This window comes from Serinus canaria, chromosome 3 (assembly GCF_022539315.1).
Source record: "Serinus canaria isolate serCan28SL12 chromosome 3, serCan2020, whole genome shotgun sequence".
Lineage (NCBI taxonomy): Eukaryota > Metazoa > Chordata > Aves > Passeriformes > Fringillidae > Serinus > Serinus canaria.
In genome coordinates, this window is record NC_066316.1 from 41,925,626 (window position 1) to 41,947,769 (window position 22,144).

The 22,144-nt window shown below is 37.4% G+C and overlaps 1 protein-coding gene across 1 annotated transcript in view; it reads right to left on the bottom strand.

Annotated features, from left to right (window-relative positions):
- Nucleotides 1-22,144, bottom strand: part of GALNT2 (polypeptide N-acetylgalactosaminyltransferase 2) — an 89,901-nt gene that overhangs the window by 26,417 nt on the left and 41,340 nt on the right. The window contains exons 2-7 of the mRNA XM_030236274.2: nucleotides 14,115-14,205; nucleotides 12,132-12,285; nucleotides 7,082-7,180; nucleotides 6,436-6,503; nucleotides 5,464-5,529; nucleotides 2,276-2,397 (exon numbers count right to left, since the gene is read on the bottom strand). Of these exons, the coding sequence (XP_030092134.1) occupies nucleotides 2,276-2,397; nucleotides 5,464-5,529; nucleotides 6,436-6,503; nucleotides 7,082-7,180; nucleotides 12,132-12,285; nucleotides 14,115-14,205 (600 nt within the window). The remainder of the gene's footprint in view (nucleotides 1-2,275; nucleotides 2,398-5,463; nucleotides 5,530-6,435; nucleotides 6,504-7,081; nucleotides 7,181-12,131; nucleotides 12,286-14,114; nucleotides 14,206-22,144) is intronic.

Genomic DNA, 22,144 nt, shown 5'->3' on the forward strand with positions numbered 1-22,144 from the left:
AAAACATGCACCAGCTTCTCCAACCTAATACACCCCATTCAATGCTGGGTCTTCACAAAATTGCCAGCAATATAACAAGAGGTTTTACATTCTGCTAAAATGAAAAGGTAACACTTTTTCAAATTCCATATCAGTTTCAGAAAGATAAATAAGTATGACCTGCAAAAAGTCATACAGAAGAGAAACAGGAAAATTACCAAGTAACTGTCTTACCAAATGCAGGGTTTTGCTGACCAAAAAAAACACTTCTCTTCTTATTTCTTGAATAAATAGATGATTCAAATAGTTTACACAAAAGGTCTGAAAACAGTTCCCATGTTCTAGAATTCCTTAGTGCTTTAGCTGCAAGCATCCTCCACTTCTTTTAGAGATATATTTTATGCCTTCAAGTTTATTTTCCTAGTTAATAAATACAGAGAAATTCCCCTAAACCTTCTGAAGCTGCAACATTTTAGATGGGTAAAAAAAATAGGAGGAAGTGCTATGGTACCCATGCTCAAGGGCTTTTTAGGCACTAGGTACTTTAACAGGTACCAGGTTTGAGCTGATTAGTTATTTCTACTCCAAAACAGGATTTCAACTGCTGATGTGTCTTGGGCAACTTGCAGTATTTCTGGAACACCCAGTAAATATAATAGGCTATGGCCAATTTTATGAGGTTCAACAAGACAAAGTGCCAGGTTCAGCACTCAGGTCACAATTCCATGCAATACTACGGGATTGGGGATGCTGATTGACAGCAGCTGAACATGACCCAGCATGTGCCCAGGTGGTCAAGAATGTCAACGGCATCCGGGCCTGGATCAGCAACTGTGTGGCCAGCAAGACCAGGGCAGTCATCATCCCTTTGTATTCAGCACTGCTGGGGCCACACCCCAAATCCTGTGTCCTTTTCTGGCCTCCTCACTCCAAGATACTGAGGTGCTGGAGTCTGTCCAGAGAAGAGTAATGGGGAGCTATGAAGGAACACAAGCCTTTTGAGGAGGAGTTGAGGGTGTTTATCCTGGAGAAAGGAGTCTTAGGGGAGAGTTTATGACTGTACAACTACCTCACAGAAGGTTGCAGCAAGGTGGGGATCAGTCTCTTCTGAGAAGTAACAAGCACAGGAAAGAGGAAATAGCTTCAAGTTACATCACATAGATTTGGATTGGGTATTAGGAAAAATTTCTTCACTGAAAGAGTGGTCAAGCGTTGTAACAGACTGCCCAGGGAAGTAGAGGGGTCACCAACCCCAGAGCTATTTATTTAAGAGATGTAGAGATGTAGAACTTCAGGCACATGGTTTAAAAATGGGCTTGGCAGGTGCTTGGGTAACAGCTGGACTCAATGATCTTAAATGTAATTTCCAACCTGTATGATTTTATGATTCTAAAAGGATCACAGAGGGCATAAAGAAATAAAGAAAATCAGTCATCAATTGATAGCTTCTTCATTGGCATACTGAGTATACAAGGTTTACTTCCTTCTCTCTCCCCCTTTGGGATTTTGGAGAATGCAAAGGAAATCATAAGGTGGATAAATGAAGAACTGGGCATTAACCAAACAGAGTAGCTTAGCAAAGCCATTTTGATCAGAAGCATTTTGGAACCAAACCTTTCCTGGAAGACGAGCTTTCCAGAAAGGGAATGCAATTAAGAAAGAATAAAAAATCCCATTGTCTTGACTATTTCTCAGCGCGTTTTTTGGAATCACACTTCATTCAATTTCCACTCCAACTGAGTTCTTCCAGAGCAAGTTAACAAGTATAACCAACCCCTGGAGAAAACAGTATAGTTTCACTCTCAGTCCTCTCAATTGCTTTTCCAGGACACAGACTAAGCATCATTTCCATAGATGCTGAGAGCCTCTAGTTCCTGCTACTTTCCATGAGAATTTTGGTTTGACAAGTCATCTGCTCTCCTGTTATCACACTGAATCTTAACGAGGCATGAAGATTCAGGTAAACTGAATCACATCAAGATGATACTGGTAGAGGAGAATCATACTTTGCTCTAAAGATTTTCAGCTTACTGAGGCAGTCCCCAAAGAATCAAGGAAGCATATATTTGAATTACTTGCAAAGATAATAATAAATATTCAGATTTTATGTTCCTGTGTTCACAGATTAAATGAACAAAAATGTTTTAATCACAGAACACTCCAATCATCTCCATCATCTTAAATCAGGGAAAAAGCTTCCTTAGGAAAATGAATAAAATTAATCTAGTATAAACCAGATGGCTTTAAAATTTAAAAGCTGCTTCTTCAGGAAATTACTTTACAACTCTTTACTAACCTCAGCTACTCTTTCCAAAAGTGGTTCCAGCCAGTGTTCATTGCACTCACAGTGACTATCCAGGAAGGTCAACACTTTGGCTTGTGCTGCATCTGCCCCTCTGACACGGGAGCGCATCAGGCCTGAGAAGTAAAGATAGAAAGTTTTAAGTACTTCCTGGGGAAAAACAATCAACAGTAGTGAGAAACTATTACATTCTAAATTAGTAATTAGTTAAATTACTCAGACAGGGCAAATACACAAGTTCCATTATCAAAATCAGATGTTCATTATGAATTCAGTGAAATGACTTCACGCCAAACAGCCTGCAAATGCCCAGCTTACTGCACTCTACAGGTTTCCATCTGATTTAAGCAGAAGAAGCAAAGTTCCTTTTCAAAACAAGTGACACATGAAAACAGATGGTTCTGTATTACCCTAAGTGGTATTTACACCAATAAACCTTAAGATTGGACCGGAAAACAAGTATGCCTCCTCAACTTCTACTATGCAACTAAGGAAAGCACCATCATTAACTTACCCCCTGACCTTTATGCCACCCCCCCATCTTAGTACTTACCAGAGTCTGTACAGTCTTCTATGAACTTCAAGAAATAACCATGTTTCATTAATTCCCATCTGAGAGCCTTACCCCAACCCATTTGTCCTTCCTCTGTGACTACAGCCATTCTCTTGTGTTGCAGTTTGTTTGGGGTTTGTCAGTTCTGAATAGATAACTTTAGGCAGAAACTTCTGGCAAAACCAAAAGGTTCTTCTTTTCTCTATGTCTTGATTACATAGATACCCTCAAGGATTTACTCTGCTCCTTTCCTTCCTTTTCTTTTACTATTTGTTCACTAGATGACCTCACCAATCCTTCAAGTCCCTTGCTATATATACAGACATAGCAAGCTTCCTCCCATTCCTTCGCAAATTTCCTCCCTACTTTTTTCTACTACTATTCAAAAAATCATTGATTTCTTTTTGTCATGTGAGACCAAAGCCAAGTCTGATTTGTTTTGTTTTGGTTTTTTTTTGGTTTTTTTCTCTTTTTTAAATTTGGGTTTTTTTCTTTTTCTTTCTTGATTGTTTGCCACTAAATCTGTTCTGGTTTGTTCAGGCATTTTCCTCCCCCAACTGAAATACTGTAAACGAGTCAAGCCTGTTACTTACTCCTCCCTTTACAAAATAAATATGCAAAACATGACTATGGCAACAGAACACAAGATGCTTAAGAGGAAAAGCTTGTTTGCTCTAACCAACATTCAATAACAGCCCCATCAAGATGCTTTTCCTATCTCTTATTTCAACTGTGAGCACAGTTCCAGATACATGCTGTGCCGTGGCTCTCCAACATTCTACATTTTATCTGTGGCACACTGACATCTAACTGTACCTCACTGATTTAGTGCTGGTGCCTTAATTTCACCCTTTGAATCTGTCCTGTTCAGTTTTTCCACTTCAAACCATTCCTCAAGCAGTATCGCTACACTTACTTTTTTTTAACTTCTCAAATTCCTCCCCCCAGAGCTTATTATTTCTAAATAATGTTGTTGAAGAGCCTACTGTTTTACTCTCATTCTATAGAAAACACACAACAGTGTTTCTAATTTCAGATTTAAAAAATGGATGTAAGCACTTTAGTCATTGAGTCCTCCACAATCACATTCAGGATTATGATGAATAGAGCTGAAAAGGTTCCACTGAACATTTATTCTGTAGACTACCACACCCTCAAAAACATCTGTTCCCATAACAAACTCGGGCAGTAGAGATGAGACTAACAGCCGCTAATATTTATTTCTGAAAGAAAGGCAGTTAATGTCACCCCCTTCACTGACACCATCTCTTCACCTCAAGTTTTGCTTTAAAACACACTGCTTTCCTCTACTGTTCATACTACTGAGCTACTCTTAGCACCCTACACATTGGTTGATTTCAAAAATTCTCTTAAATTTTAATTTGTATGTGTAATACTTAATCTCACAAGATGCAAACTAATACTCTGCCTTCTATCTGCAAACAATTGTGCTCTTCTGACATAATAGATTGTCAAATTATATTTAATTTTCAGATATACTGATGTACATTCCTAAGCATGTATTTGTATTTGGATAACAAATTAATATTTAAAATGACTAAAAGAAGCAAACATCAAAAATGTGTTACTTCATTCTGTTTTTTCCCTTACTGCTACCTCCATCTTCAAGTGATACACTGAAAAATGACATTAACTTACTCAGAACCTGGCAACCACGGCAAGTCATAAAAGACCCGCTTTCCTAATAAGCCTTTGTTCACAAGTATATTCCAAACAGAATATTTAAACACTAAGAGCCCATCAGTTAGTGCACTAATTTAATTATGGGACAACACATGTTTTGTGCATGTAGTTTCCAGCTCCTGACAATCTAATGATTCCAGCTCTTCCCTCGGCCAGGCCAGCAGTCTAGAAGATACAGCTTATAAAAATTAGCAAGCACATATGTGCTAATTCAGTCAGCTATTTCAACTGCCAAATCTCAGTTATTATTTCAAACAGCTGTAGATAACAGTTGTCTGCATCTAATACTTTAAACTCCACTGTCAGTGAACTGCTGATGGAAGGGCTCAGTGATGTGAGACCACAATTTACAAAGCAACACAGAAGAAAACACAAATGTAAGACAAATTTGTTACAGGGCACACTGGCTTCAGAAAAACCAGCATACTTGGTCTCAGCCCTCCTGGCTGCTCAAACCCCCAAGTCAAAGCAAATTGTTTGTCTGGCTGTCCATCAACTAAATCCATAAAATGATATCTAATAAGAGAACCAACAAAAAAAGAGGGCTATTTTTAAGCTGCATCATTTCAAACACAGATACATTTTACAGTGAGACCTTGCATAATATGGAAGCAGCTTAACTAAGGATTCAGTGCAGGAAGAAAAAGGAAAGGTTGAAGATTAAATGCAATTCTTGAAGGAAGCTCACACTGTAAAAGCCAACAATGGGCAATTGTGCACAGAACAATATGGAAACAATCACAATTACTGGTTTTATCCACACAATTACATTTTTTTATTCCTTCTACTAGTAGATTTACAAAGTGAAGATCTCTCTTCCAACAAGGAAAGTAAAGCAGAATGTTCCATTAAAAGACTTGATGAAAACTAACAGATAAGGCAGCACAGTGGAATTTGTATCTTACTTCCTTAAAATTAAGCCTACCTTCTCGCCGATCATTTCGGAGAACCCGTACTTTTTCAATTTTTCCCAAGAGAGCCCCATCATCAGCTTTAAAAAAAACAACAATAATAAGTTTAAGAATTTTTTTTAAAAAAGAAAAAAAAAATCAAGTGATGAGAGACAGTTTTGCATACATCACTGTATACCAGAAGAGAGGCCATCTTCAAAGAAAACAAAAGCTTTGTAGGTGAAAATGTTTGTGGCCATAATTAGTTACTCATCTCATAAGAAATAAAAAAAAATTACCAGGCTAAGAAATTATTACCTTCACCATGTTACTTAAGGCTAGCTTAATTTTACAGTCTTGAAATAATTTTATTTAACTATTTTCTATTTGCTTACTTTAGACAGTTTCTACGCTGCATAGAGAGAAAAAAACTTCCATAAGATTAAATAAACTGCTTTCTTTGCCTATAAGAAAGCTCACTTTCTAACCAACATTAAGACAAACCTGACCAAAGCTAGTATTAGTAAAAGTATTAATGCAAATATATACTTAGCTTCTTCTAAGAAATATTACTCTGAGGTCCATTTCCATTGTTTAAACTTCTGTCATGATATCCTAGTACCAACAAGACATTGACTTATTTCAGATTCAGTAAGATTTTTTTTGAGAGACTGGTGGAGACAGGCATTCCTTTAAAACAGCACTAAAAAAACATTTCTTGCAAGAACCATGGGTTTTATTTTTATTTAAGATAACTTTACATGAAAAGGCTCTTTTTAAAGATACATACTTATTATTTCCTGTTAGGTGAAGGACAAGATATACTGGAAATATTTATAGAGACTTCACATTTACACAATGACACATATGGAAGAGTTAAGACTTGTTTTTGGCAAGTCTCTGCCAATTCCTATTCATGGGTCCTATTCTCAACTGATTCACCTATCAGCATCAAGAAATCTTCCCAGAATAAGCACAGTAAGGGAGGATCCTCTAAAAGTACTTACGATCATTACTGTAGTCATCCACTAGAATGATTTCCTTAATAAGATGTGGTGGACTTTTTTTAAGGACACTGAAACAGACCAAAACAAAAAAAATATCATTCCAGCAGTGTTATTTTTCCAAAATAATGTCAGAAAAGCAGTTACTTAGTTAAGCTGCAGTAGAATCTAACCCAGGATGTTACTTTCAACAACAGCTGTTGGCCTGTTCTTACAAAAAGCATGAAAAGAGGCCCATGTATAATTTTGTACATTCCTTCTTCCCTGCCTCCCTACCTCTCCCACCCCCACTATTCAAGCCCCCAGAAATCAGTGCATTAGATAATGTCCAACACAGAACTTTTGCAGATATCTTTGAGTCAAGTATCACCTAGGAATCCATCTACCCTGACTCTTTCTTGGAACAGGCAGCCTCCGAACATCATCTGATAATCAGTCCCATACTTTCATGCATTTCAGTTAAGGTGAGCAATTTTGTTTAACATCACTATTTCAGGATGTAAGAACTGAAGATCTCAATGAAATTGAGATACCTTTTCCTCTGCAAATAGTTCAGAATAGTTCAATAATGGGTTGTTACTTCCCTTTCTTATCACAAGCTGACAGAAATGAATGGCCTTAAAGAAAAATTAGGCTCTCTGATGCATACCTGACAACAGTTCGAAGCAAAGCAGATCTTGCCTCGTTATGAAAGGTGATCACCACACTAGTGGCTGGCAAGTCTATCCGCCACTGTTTCCGTTGACACCTGAAAGAAACAAAACCTTGACATTTCTACCTTTTACATCCCAGGCTTGGGAGACTGCCTACATAGTAAAGCATTTATCTGTTAAACTCAGACACACTGCCTAAGAGGAATGAAATAGCTTGTTTTCAAGTGAGATTATAATCAACCTGTCTTTTGACACTTTTGGCAGCTGTTTTAGTACACAAAAGACTAAGAAGTCAGTGGCAGATATGGGCAGGTTCAGACAAGTCACCAGACCATCATCACTGCACTATGTCAAATGTCTTTTGTGCAGCTGAGTATGAAACCAGAGCCCTTCTTTTAAAGCATTCAATACATGCAAGGCAATAGGCGTATTTTCAATGAGAATGTACAGTTCACAGGCTACCACATGTTTCTTCCTTAGAATGGCATGTGTCCACTTCTTCTTCTATTTTTAAAGCTTCTGTAACATCCTGGCCACACTCATAGCTAAAACTAGTTTTCTATTCTAATGAGAAGTTGTAAGGATCATAATATTCAGAATTTGAAAAACAGAGCTAGCTGAGACAATGCTGAGCCAACTAAACAGAGAACAATATCCTTCCAAACCATAAAGATAATAAATATTCTATGTCAACCTATTTTTCATCACCTCTAGAAACCTGAAATTAATATAATAAGCAAAAAGAAGCAAATCCCAAAATGCTTCCTACAGGACTACATACAGTTAAGCTTTTTGATCTAATAAAATAAACCTAAAAAAGATGTTATGCTCATTGTATTAGAAACTAACAGTTCTAGAAAACAATGTATATTGAGTTTATGCCAAAAGCATTACAATGTGACAAGTCACAATACTGATTGCCATTTGTGCAGTGACACACACCAGTGATGTATTTCTTCCATGTCCTTTAATTAAGAGTTTTAACAGGCCAAGCTGTCTTCAGAAAGAATAAACCCAACTAGCATATATCTGTAGCAAATTCAGCGATTCATTTCAGTACTTATTTCAGCAATTCAATTTCTGTACTCTGTGCAGTATTAATCAGACCAGTTTTTAGGGAAGTTTGCCACCCACACTTCTAAATCTAGGCTTCTGCCTGTATAAAAGCCCACTCCACACCTAATTAAACATCTGCAACATGCACCATAAACAATACAACCTCCAACTTCTTGGAATCAGAGAGCAAGCAGAAATGTGCTTCTTCCCCTGGCCCACCCTACAACAACCCAACAACCTGTGGTATTTTTGATCCAACACAAGCATAGTGTCACACACATTAGTGCCTGCATGAAACAAAACATTCTCCTGCTGCAGTGACCTCACTTGGCTCTGCACAAAAATGGAGTCTATGCCAAGCCTGCAACTGCTGTGTCAGATTAGCAGGGCTGCTCTGGCTCTGTGGTGGGTGTACGGGATGGCTTTGTCACTAGAGCCCAGCGTGGAATGAAAAACCTCAAATGCCTGTGTTCCTGAAAAATAAAGAGCAGCTCCTCTAGTGTGAGCTCCTGGCAATTCATCTAGACAGCTAAAAGACAAGCAATTATTATACTCTGAAGTCTGCAGTGCCAAAGAAGATATTCTTTATCCTGCTAGCTTTCAAATTACCCACAGAAGACAGAGCTACTGTGCACGCAGTTATCACATGAAGCACTTGCATTAGAATAATTAAAAAGTCACATTAAACTTATATTGATCTCTTTGCAGAAGAGACCACTTGAGCCAGATCACATATTAGGGGGAATTACTCAAGGCAATGAAGCCTCTCAATTTTAAGAAAACTCGAGAGAAGAACACTGCTGTGCATTTCTGAGGGAGAAATAAGACTTCTAGCCTTCCAAATAAAACTGGAGGAATGTTTCACCAAGTATCACTGTTTTCAGCTCTTCATAAATCCCTGCTTTAACTGACTCAGTATCAGTCTTCCTCCTACTCTGCTGTGTCAACAGGACACAGTTAAAATTCAAACCAAAGAAACAATGTCATTATTTTTGGCACAAAGATTAAACTTTGTCTCCTCAAGATGCAGCACTTCAATTTTACACGCAGAGTAAGAAATACATTTAGTTAAGACAGAACTTGAACTGAAAATTTCAATCAAGACCTTCAATGTCTAACATAGGTCAGTAAAATCAGTTAAAACATGAAAAGCACATTCCTTCCCCCGGAGATTTGGACTGATTCATTTAATAAACAATTTTTCCCAAAACCTCTGATTTGTTTGAAACCACTTTTTGACAGAAATATACATTTTAACCAATGCAAGAAGAACATTCACTTCAACTGGTACTAAAGACACAGGAAAGTTTGTTACTTCTCTACTTAAGAATAAAACTTAAGTGTGAGGTCAGAAGCTTCTAATAGGTGTCAAATGACAAAAACAGCTTACTGCAGCTATAGTACTTGACAGTATTTCCTAAAAATTGTCACATCACATCAATTAGAAGATATGACCAGAAATCACTAGTACTGTAGTGATTTGGAGTACTTAATCCTTTATTCTCCTTGGGAAACTATTTTACACTGACAGAAGGACACTCTATGAGTTTGCTATTACAACTGTGACACCCACTTGTTGGTTTCTGGATCTCCCAAATCGACCATGAAATGAAAGGAAACACAGAGGTTTCTTGGAGTTGTGAGCATGAGCTCAAGTGGTAGTTGTGAGCATCAGCTGGAGTGAGAATCCATGTTCCTGCTCAGAGTTCTCTCAACTTCCTTTCTTATGTTGTAGCTGCCTGTTTCTCCCTTCTTCCTTTTGCTTAAAACAACGGCAAGCAGCTAAAATGAGTGAACCAAGAGTGTCTGGTGGTACTGCTGGCATGCTTTCACAAAAAGCATGAGGAAAACTTTTATCTTCCTGCTAGTAAAAGTTTGCACAATGTAAAAAAAGACTTACCAATATATTATTAAAAGATGCACAGCAACACTCACATCTACGTATGTAATGCAGTATCCTGAGACACTCCTAAAAAGTCTAGAAAATTTCATAATTAAAAAATTCCGCTATGTAATTTTTTTAAAGTCAATGAGCCTCTTGGACACATCAATACAATTAATAACAAGTTACTTAAGAAGAAACAAAATATTTTCTCACCCAGGCTTTTTTCCTTAAAGGAGACTGCAACAGCTCCACAGGAGCTCAACCCAGTTGCCTTCAATTTTATTAGAAACTAACATGCTTCAAAGTGTCTCATGCTTAGATACTCTTCTTCCTATGGCTATTGCTTTTGTTCTTTCCATTGCACACTTCCTAAAAAAAGTATTTCATGCAGCTTTTTCAGCTTTTGCAGTGAAAGTTCTTCCCAAAACAGAATGAAAATTAAATGCAACATGGCAGGGAACTCATTAAGAACAGCTTGTAAGAATGATTGCTTCAGTTTGTTTTACTGTTTGGTTTGTTTTTTCTTTAAAAGATGACTATTCACAGACTGATAGGCACTTAAATCTGCTCCATGGCACGGTCTAAGTAATAACCACAGCTCAGATCTAGCCTTTCCTCAGTAACACCTCTCTCTGGGTTCTTTTTCAGCTCTGTTTAGTGGAAACACTTAAGCAAGCCAACTTGTAATAACAAGACTTACAGTTAAAAGAAACATGACCATTGTAATATAGTTTATCTCTGGATGTCTTTCTTATTTAAGTTATTCTCAACAGACAGCCTTTGTCTTCAGAGACGCCCCCCTCCTTCCCCAACGTTATTAGGTATCTAAAAAATTCCAAATTCAGCATCTCTGAATCATAGAAACTTCTAAAAGTTAGTAGTTGAGTTTGATCTCTTGGAAAAGAATACCTGATATAAAAAGTTAGAATTCATTTCTTGTGGAAAAAAAAGTATATGCTATGAAGAAAATTCAAAAGTAATTTTAAACTCCTCAGTACAACACCACAGGCATTTTGCTTTTCACTGCTTTCTTGACAACAGGTGAAACACCAGATTCTTCCTACTTTGACATGCAATAAACAACAAATTACTTGCTTTACTCCATTTACAACTACTTTGCACAAAGAAATCTAAACCCACACTATTATACAAGGGATTTCAAAATGACTGAGTTTCTACCCAAATTTTCTTCACCAGACCATTTCTGATTAGAGAGCTTTATGGGAGAAAACAGGAACCTTCCTGTTCTCGTTCCTCTTCTGGGGTCTTTTTTTGCTTCTTCTACTTATGAATCTGTGAATGTACATTCATCCTAACTGTAGAATTAGCTAGGCAAATTAACCACATATGGTTGGCTAGTAATATGTTTCAAGACTGGCTTCCCTAGTTTTTAAAACCAAACCAAACCTGGTTTTGTATTTTCAAATTATGAAGTCCTAATGAGCAACTTTTTTTTAAGCAAGACTCATGAAAGTTATTAAATGCTCTTTAAAATGAAGGTCTTCTCTAACCAAAAGCAAATATTATCTTTCCTTACTGTGAAGGGTGGTGTTTCCTGAAACTGCACAAGCAGCCTGAAGTATAATTCTGTCCTATATTTACCAGGGTGTGAATAAATTGATTCCTTTAGGTTTAGAGCTGACAATCATCACATACAAACAGAATCTGAGTGACTGAGATCCAAAGTGGCCCTGGAGATCTCTGAGCCCAAATTCCCTTGAAGCAGTGCCTGCTACAGCAGGCTCTGCACTGGGCTCTGAATATCCCCTAAGCCTGGAGACTTCACACCATCTCTGGGCAACCCGCTGCAATGTTTGATCATCCTCACTGAAACACAGAAACCAAGAAATGCCACCAGATAAACAGGAACAAAGAAAGACTGAAATGCAGCACCAATTTGGATATATAATACATGCTGATGCAAGTCCTGGAAACAGAAAAACTTGAATAAGATGTATTGTTCCTTAACCCACTGTTCAAGGATCAGGAAGTTTACTGTTACTGGCCTTTCTAAAACTGGGAACTCCTGCTTCAGAAAAAGCAGCTCAAAAGCAATAAAAACAGAAAGGCTAATCCAAGCCAACACAGCTCAGTTGGGCACTTACTGATCATGCCTAGTGTCAGGAATGCTCCGGTCCATTCGCAGTTTGTCACTCTCCACCTGATTGAACTTATTCCGTGCGTACGGATCCTGGCCGGATCGCACCACGGTAGCACCAACATAGGCGTCCTGATCAAAGTCTTGCCACCGGACTTTTCCTACAGTAGGATAACAGGAAAACATCCAGTATAATAGTCATGATTTAAGGAACAGCATTCAGTAATCCAAACACAGCCAGTGAAATATTTAATTAAGTGACTAAACTTCAACAGTAGTGTTAACAGTCTAACATCAAAACTCACTTTTGCATATTAAACTTGTCTAGACTATCCTGAAAATCAGTATCTAAAACAATGCAATGAATCTGCAGAAATATGAACACCAAGCTTCACTGCCACAAGGATTCAGAAGTTTGTCTACATTAACTAAAAATAAAGAAAATAATGATTTAAGGGTGTGTTGTTCCATCCGTGACAACTTTGATGTTTGATTCCAGACTCTAACAATACCTTGCAGTAACAATTTTCCTGTATGTCATACCAGGCCATAAGAGACTACTAAACAACATATGAAATGAAAAAAGCCATGACCTACTCTACTTCACACAATCTTCTAGTTTCAACCCTCCCAGCTTCTGATAGCTCTCCTTTTCAACCTGTGGCACTTCCCACTCCCTTTAATACTCAAACAGGCTACTTAAGGCCACTGGGAAATTATAAAGTTTGGTCCAGAATACATAAACATCAAAAAAAGGAAAATAATAACTGTTGGAAGGTGCAAAATTGGCTGATCAAACACCAGAAACAAAATTTGTAGACAGGTCTGTTAAGCAGAACAAATAACTGAAAATATCTGCCAGAAATCAACTTAAATAAGCCTGGCTCTTCAACTTCTGGGGATTTATTTCTCAATACATACACGAAGCAAAGGCTTTGCCAAAAAGGTATACTTATATAACCAGTCTTATTTCCCTTCTCCAAACAGTAGCTAAGTTAAGGTAGGCCAAAGGATACAGAAAAAAGGCATCAACAGCAAAGAGCTTACACTGTACCTGGAGAGCCTATGACTGAAAAAGTAAAATCATAACTCATGTTCCTGGGGATGGAAGCTCCCAGCTGCTTAAAAGAAAGCTTGCCTAGGTTAGCTCTTTCTGCAAGAACTCACAGTATTTCAAATGTTTGGCCAAGACATATTTGTAAGCAAAACACGAGGATTCATAGAAGAGAAGCAAAACCTGTGATGCTATCTCATCAGTAGTTGTCCTTGTCACAGGTTAAACTTTTCAATTGTGTAAAATATTCAAATTCAATTTTCATTTTTCTGCATGCTTCAGTATGTCAATTGTAGTGATAAATGAAATCTCATTGATGTGAAACAGTTAAGCAGCAAAAGAAGTTTATGGAAGCATTCACATGAAATGAAGGTTCCTTAACACTTAATTTTCCTAACTCATCCTCAAGGCACGAGGATTTCACTCAAACAAAATTAAAATCATGTTGCTCTGTTATTTTCCAGCATGTGACAAATACTGAGCAAGCATGAGGAAAAAATAAAGTACACCAGCAGCACAGTTAGGAAAAGCAAAAGCTAGGAAAAAAACTAAGAAAATATGAACCTTGGCTGAATCTTCAGCCAAAATAACAGTCCCAAGGTGACTTGTCTGTTGCCTGCCAGCATCATCCACCAAGAGAAATGGACTACTTTTGTACCAGAGGCTTTTACAGTATCTCAAACCTATTGAAGGACAATACAAACACACTAGCAAAGAACCACACTCCCTATTGTTTTATCTCAAAGGAGCAGTGAAGCAGGTAAGATTTAAGGATGCTGAAGCTATAAGCACAGAGAAGTACATGTTGCTAAAATAATCCCAGCACTCTCAATCTACAAAGAATTATTAGAATCAGAACAGCTGCAGTGTTTTATGGCTTTCACTGATAAATGTTTTATGTCTATGGAACTTTCATAACAAATCTTACTGCAATACCTGGAGGCAGTGTCTCCACACTTTGTGCCTTGTCCTCCACATCATTGCCACGCACTTCTTTCCTTTTGGGGTCAATATCATTTGGGTCCTCCTGAAAAAAAAGTACATAATCTTTAAAGTAATCTTACTTTGGTTTTGTGTCTTCAAAGCAAACTAGGTTTTCCAGATTTTAAACTTAGAGTGGTCCAAGAAAACAAGGATTTTAGGAGAAACAATAATTATTCTCTCCATTTCTTGAAAAACACAAAAAAAATTGAGTCAGACTTTTGCAGTTAATTTATGTAAAAATTCTTCTTTTGAAAAAAAAAAAAAAAAGGAAATCTATTAGGAAGGATGGAATTCTTTTTATAATCAGTGATGTTCCGAGGAGCTATGTGGGCAAAAAGGTTTAGGAAGACCTGAAGAAAGCCCTGCTCTAACAAGGAACAGCCTAAACAGAAAGCTAATTGAAAAGAGAAATCAAGTTATCCAGCAATTATATCCAGACTGGCAGCCTTACTATTGGAAAAATACTTCCAAAATATTTTCCTGTGTTAATATCATTTATTCTGGGCTTCTCAGGCAACTCTGATGGATTTGTGACTGCAGAGATATTGAAGATTCAGATGGGTGGGGGGCAATAGTTTCACCAACACCCTCCTCCCTTTTCTAGCATTTATTCTGAACCTATAAATCTCATTTTCATTTCAACAGGGAAAGTAAAAAAACCCTAACCACCACACTTTTGCATTCTTATCACCACAAAAATACAAAGTATGAAGCTGGAATTACCCCATAACGCATTTGGAAGACGTGGAGAAGAGGCTAACTTTAAAACAAAAAAAAACAGCAACTGCATGGACTGTATGCCAATTTGTGCACTACACTTAGCCAATTGATTTAAGTGCCATCAGCTTCTGTTGTTCCTGCACACATGCCAAAAGAAATTCCGTTTCCTTTTCTAAATCTGCACCGAAGGAGTCCCATCTATAAAACCAGTTATATTGGCACTACCCTGAGAAAGACAAGACCTTTACTACAACATGCCAGAAGATACAACACTATGCCTATACTAATCACTGAGTGCACTGAAGCCAAGCAGTGCAGAACAGTTCTCATCTCTTACAGGAATCTGCCAGAGTCTCCAGAGCAGGGTGATGGTGTATGAAGTGCATACTGGAAAATATCTCTGCTGTCCCAGCTCCTAAGCCACATCTGGGGAATTCTTTGATGGAATAGTAAGTAGTTGGAACAGGCCTAAGTTATGCTGGGGAATATTTCAACCACAAATGATACTATTTCAGCTTGTCCCCAGGCATCCCAGAACTTTCCAATGTAAATTAAGCTTAAGTCTCTAAGTGCTATGTTGGCACTAATATTTAGAATTATGTTAAAAAGGCAACATATTTCTAAAATACTGAAATTAAAATCTAAATACAGATGCTTTCCCCCCAAAAAAAATACAGCTAAGTCAGTTAAAAACTGAGTACTACTATATATATATATATATATATATATATATATATATATATATATGCATGTTTTTCATAGCAACATGCATCAAGGATCCTAGAGAGAAGAAATGTTAACAGGTTGTTATACCACATTTCCCCATGTTAGTACATGCTTTGGGCTACTGGACCTTGTGGACCTCAACAGGTACCTCTGCTTTGAGAAAGATTTAGGACAACAACAATGAAAAAAACAAAAAAACAAAGAAAACCCACAGCCACACAAAAACACACTCCCAGAACCACACAAGACATTTCAAGAAACTGTTTGACTCACACTGATGAGGGAAATTATATGTCACTGTGCACTGAGTCCCACCAGCACAGTGAAATAGATACTTTGTGTTTTGAGAAAGTTGTATTTCACTCATTATTTGGCTTTGTGCACCATTTTAAAGATGCTACAGAAACATTGAAATCCAAGTATCAACGGTAGCTGCAAGATTCAGTGAAGCTCTTCACTATTCCAGATGACTCTAATGAGTTTAAAAACCATGGAAGTTAAAAAATAAATGCAAAACATCTGCTCAACGATAGAAATAATAATAAAAGTAATAATGCAAAGGTTACTCCTGTAATTAAACAAAACAAACTATTGAGTGCTTCCTCACTTTAAGTCTCTGGGGTAAAACTCTGCCTTCCCATTAATCCTTCTAGGCAAGGTGCCTGTGCCATTGAGAGTAATTATTGATCAAGTTCTTCCACTTTGGATTTTGGTGCTGTTGTGTTTCGTTTTTTATAAAATAAACAAACTGCCAAAGGCAAAGTTAGATTCAGAAATCTCACAGTTAAATGCCATTTTGAATTATTATAAATGTGACCCTTTCAGGAAACTACTTGCTACAGCCTTCAGACATTTTGAGGTGAGCCAAGCAGCCAGGAAGGAAGTTGCCACTGTATATTGCTTGATGCTCACCTTGCCTCCTATGACTCCTTATAAAACAGCATTGTGATGGGACAGTGTGGGGCATTAAGGGATGTTCACCTTGAACTTTGTGCCCTAGATTCGAACTTTGTGGCTCTAAAATCAGCAACTTAGTTAAAACTGATACTCTGGTGTAAGCACTAACTTTCCTACAATTAAGACTTTGGAAGGTACATGTGGGAAACCCCTACGTTTTAGGTGCAAACAAGATGTTACATCCTTTAGCAAGAACTTGAGAGCACAAAATGAGATGAAAGCAGTTGTTGAAACCATAAACACACCCGGTTTCTTTATATCACTGATTGCAAAGTGCTTCAGCATGGTAACTTGGTGCTTTATAGGAATCAATCATATGTTCAAATGGCATTACCATGTTGCCATCACCACAGATAGAGCTGCTTTTTCAGCTTGCCTTGAGTGAAACAAAATCCCAACTTCTAATGTGATCTTAAAAGGCCACTTGCTTTTGAGGAGTAATCTTCTTGGTAAAAGACAACAATGCTGGCACTGACAAAACTCATTCATACAGAAAGCTAAGCTTAAGGGAAGATTGAAAGCGACTTAAATTGCTTAAGAGGAGGCACAGCTCTTTCATCATGAGAGCACAAGAGGGAGATTTAATGAATAAAAATTAAAAAAGAAAAGGCTACTGTATTTTTCTACAATAAATTTTACTAATACTTAAAAATAATATTTTCTGGACATTTTTAAAGAGCTGGCAATTTCAGGCTACAACTTGGTATGTAAACGCACATGGACGACCACTTTGAAGTTATAAAAAATAAAAAGGTAGCTGCCAACTAGCAGAGACGTTGACCACACATTAGATGCACACAGAACACCACTAGAATAAAACCTTTGTAGGCACTGCTCATGCAGTTATTTTCTTAGGCCAGGACACACATCAACAAGAAAATAAGTGCACACCAGCTAAAATGCAGGTGTTGCAGGGATTTGGCATGTTTTAATTTTACACATGTCACTGCTTCCCACTAATTTCTGATTCAGTAGCAGAACACAGGCAACAAACCAAAACTGCAACCTTTCAAGTCCATTCAATGGGAAATATTACAATGATACTACACTAATGTTTTTAACGTAACAAATAAATCTACATTAAATGTAATTTTTAAATTCAATTCTCTAAATACCTTTGCTATTCCTAAAGCTCTGAAACTAAGGAATGCACATTTATTTAACATTTTGTTAAAACATTCCTTGCAGCCATAACCTTGCACAATTCATTATGGTAAATTGACTAATCTGAAGGTGGGGTGGATGTTTTTTTTAAGCTGATTAATCACGGAGTTGCCTCAACTTTTTCTTTCAGGACACTGCAAGCTCTGCATGCTTCAGAAAGCCCACATCTACTGACAAACCTTGCTATTACAGTTCACTTTTCTTTCCCTGCTCTACTCACTCACTCCATTAAGACTAGCTGCAAGACTGAATTTGAGATATGTTGAAGATGGAACATCAAGCTTCTCTAAGTCTAGTTTCTGAGAACTAGACTCAAAAAAAATTGTTTCAGGAAATGATTAGCTACACATTTGCAGCTGCTCTGCTGCAGGGAAAGGATGAGGTAGTTCAAATTCAAAGCAGGATTCAAACATTTTTCCCAGCATTTCTACACACATACAACAAGACATGATCGTATTCCATGAGAAATTTAAGAGTACTCAATTTGAGTTTTGAAAGCTATAATTATACACAGATGTACATTAGTGGATAATTTCATTACCATTACTTAAATCTTCCAGACCACTCCCCTTTAGTTTTGGTATATTTGTATGCATTGAATACTATATTTCTTACAAGCATTGCAAAGCAATTCTTCGTCAGTTGTTATTTCACTTGGCATCAAAACCAATTTTAAATGGTTCCAAGTCCCTAGGTATTGCTGCTATATAAAAAAAATAAAACCACACTTTAAACTACTACTGTTTTTCTTATTTTTGTCTCACAATACTTTTTTTCCTTTTAATTATAGTTTCAAATATCACGGATTTGACATTTAACTGCTACGAACTAGATCTCATTATAGCAGAGACTTCAACCCCACAGTGGCTTCCTATCAAGAGAACAACTTAACAACACGAAACATCCTTAGATACATTAAGATATCACACAGACCTTACAAGCAGCAACTCAGCACAGATCTCTGAAAAGCTCTTGAGTTTGGAAATATCTCAAGTGGGAGCTGACTGTGCTCCCAACACCAGCCATTCATCTCACAGGCAACACAGATGCTGAACAGCATGCAACATTTGGGCACAAGGGATGACTGTAAGTTATGTGCTACCTGGTCAGGTAGACACTCAGACAAAATAATTGAGAAATGTATCTTTGTTGAACAAAATACATATTAAGGTTTAATATCTGTTTCAGAACTTGTTTTTAGGTGAGGGCTACTCAGACAGATTTTCTTCTAGTGGTGATTTTGTAAGAGGAAAGTGAATACTGGCAGTACCTTCAAAGAGCAGCATTTGATCCAGCTGGCCTAATAAAAGGCTGTGCTGCATCCAGCAGTACAGATCAGTCACACCAAATGATGGGTTGGGAAGGGGTACTCTCACTGCAAGATGACTCCTCTCAGGACTTCATACACTTCTCTTCTGACCACATAACAGGGACCAGACACACAGAAGCACTTTCACGCTGTGTGGAGCAGCACTGGGCATTGCAACAGTGTAATGCCTGCTGAAGTTTACATCCCTAAACCAAGCATAAAGGCTCCTCCTAAGAAAAAGACTCAAAGATTAGGAGAATCTGACAGCTAAGACACTGACACACTAAACCCAAGTTTCTTTGCTGCTGCTTAGTATCTCCCTCTGTATTCAGTACGAGCCCCTTCCCCCCACCCCAATTCAGTTCACAATCTTTTAGTTACCCATCACATTAGCAGAGTAAGCTCTGAAGCACCAGCTCCTTCCAACACAGGAGGACCTTCAGCAGAGTCCAGTGTCCAGCTCAGCCTGATTTCTGCCCCAGCACTCACTCTCTGCCTCCCAAGGAGTCTCCAGAAATACAACTCCAGTCTCTCCTGCTGCAGTAAATGAATCCAGCTTTCCTGTGTGCCAGGCAAGCACTCTAGCAAGTTAATGTAATTACATTATGGGGCACCCACTTCTTCCCTTCTCAGCAAAAGCGTTTTATACAAAACAGAGATAAAGTATCCTCTGAAAATGCCTGGAATGAGGCTTCTTACAGAAAAGACAAGCAGAAAATATCACATGAAAAAATGTTAACTTCCTCTGACTGCCAACCTGCTTAGCATACTAAGGCAGACATTTCCAAGCACACCAAGAAGTGAAGCATAAACATTAAAAAACTATATACCTTGCAATATTTGATTATCACTGGTAGTGTCCAAAATTATTACAGCAAATCTCATTTCATTTTCATTCTTACTCCTTTACTCAGTGTAAGTAAATTGCTGTCAAAGGCACATTCTTTTCATCTATTTGAGTACTTAGAACAAAAATAGAAGCTTCCAGCAGGAGGAACACACACAGCCCTCATAAGAATATTTTCTATTCTCAAAAAACCAAAAAAAACCCAGGGAAAAGCATCAAGATTATACCTTGATAGCTGCATATACAGGAAATGTGTTTAGATATACTCTCAGTTAATACATTCAAAACATTTTGAAAATGGCAATTACTATAAGCTGTATTCTCTAGACAAAATTAAATGCCTTTGTGTCCCACCATCTCTGTAAATATTACCTTTACTTTGTGCAAAGCACATATTTTCTAGCTTACAGGCACTATCTAAAGTACTAAAATAACCATAAAACATGACATTTTCTAAACCTAGAATGGGATTAAACAAAAATAATGCTTTATCTGAGGTTTCTGGAAAACAAGTATATATATTCTCTGAGGAAAGTCTCATCCAACTTTGCAGTTGAAGACTTATTTGTACAGCAACTAGGATCAACTGGAAATTCAGGTTCAACTTAATTTCTGGGCTCAATAGACCTACTCAACTGACAAAAGCCAAGGAGCACCAGAAAACCCCAGGTAAGGCAGGTCAGGCTATTCAAGAAATATAGATAAACTATTATATATGAAGATTTGCATGCAAGTATATTATAGGTTATCTTCAAATTTTCATTAATTCCCTAAAAATAATAGCATGAGTTCTCTCCCAAATACCCACATTGGTATAGAATACACTGGATTAACTGATTAGCCCATTAATGCCATACAGTTTTAGACTGTATTTCAGCATTTTACAAAAAATTAATTTTTTCTGTAAGTACCTGTCAATAAATTTAAAAAAACAAACCCCAACACTTTTACAGCTTGGTGAGAATTCAGGTATCCTGCTCCAGGTAACCTCTAATAAACCATGTTTCCTTCTGCCTAGAGATTTCATCCACTCTAGTGATAAATGTCAAAACTAAGTGGGACAAACTTATCACCAAGAAAGCAGAGAATTAAACATTACTTGCCTTGCAAAACTGACAATATAACATATCACCAGAAAGAGGAAACAAAAAAAAAAAAAACCAAAAAACCAGCAATCCAAGAAACTGGAACACCCTTTTCATTTCCTTCAGCTCTACAGTGAAAAAACACTGCTAGAGCTAAAGTGATTGTCAGACTGACATCAAGACAATGCAATGACACACCCCCCACACAGGTGAAGTGTGGGTAAGAACACATCTTCTTGCTAGAGGCTACTTCTATTGAAGTTCTTTCATGCCAAAAGAAGCCCTGCCAACCAAAGATCTCCACAGAGGCTACCACAGACAGAAACAGAATCAGCACCTGCTATGCAGTGCCCAAGCAGCAAAATGGGTCTCTTCTGGCTTGATTGTCACCTCTTCACATTAGCAGCAGAAGTGAGGGGAAGGTCTCATACCCCAGACAGAACACCAATGGACAAAAACACTGCAGAGCAGTCATGAAAATGCTTTACTGTTCTTTCTAAGATCACTCAATCCTCATGATTCATGAAGCTGCATAAATGTACAAGGATAGATGGCAAAAAGAAAGGGGAGGGAAGAAGAGTAGTAGAAACATATAAGGGTATTGGGACTGATAGGAGGGAATAATCTCAAGTGTACCAGTAGCTTTAAAAGCAAGGAATGAACACCTCTAAGAATGGCAGTGAGTCATAAACAGGATCCAGTATTTCCTGATAAATTTATCATGTCTCTAAAAAACCTCACTTGTCTGCACTACCTGCCACAAACTATAAAAATAAAATATCAGAAAACATTTGCAGTGATTATTTCAATTAAGGGTAACATCAAAGGCCGTTATCACTCAATTTTAGTTTCCAAAAAACAATATTGATGTTGACAAAAGACCTTTCCTTGAAAAGTTAATTCATGGGGTTTTTTTAAATAATGTTGAAAACAGCCTTCTGTTCTTAAAGTATTTGTCAGTACAGACAGTAACATGATTTATAATATAAGTACACACTCAGCAGCAATAGTGTTTAAGTTGCTCTTTCAGTTGTGCTAGATTGGGGAAAAAAATCCAAGAATATATTAATCACAAATCATCATCAATCAAAAGGAGCTGATTGAGCTGATCTGTTAGAGATATGCAAGCAAAAAAAACCCCCAAAATTTCAATAGCAAAAAAGAAAGCAAAACT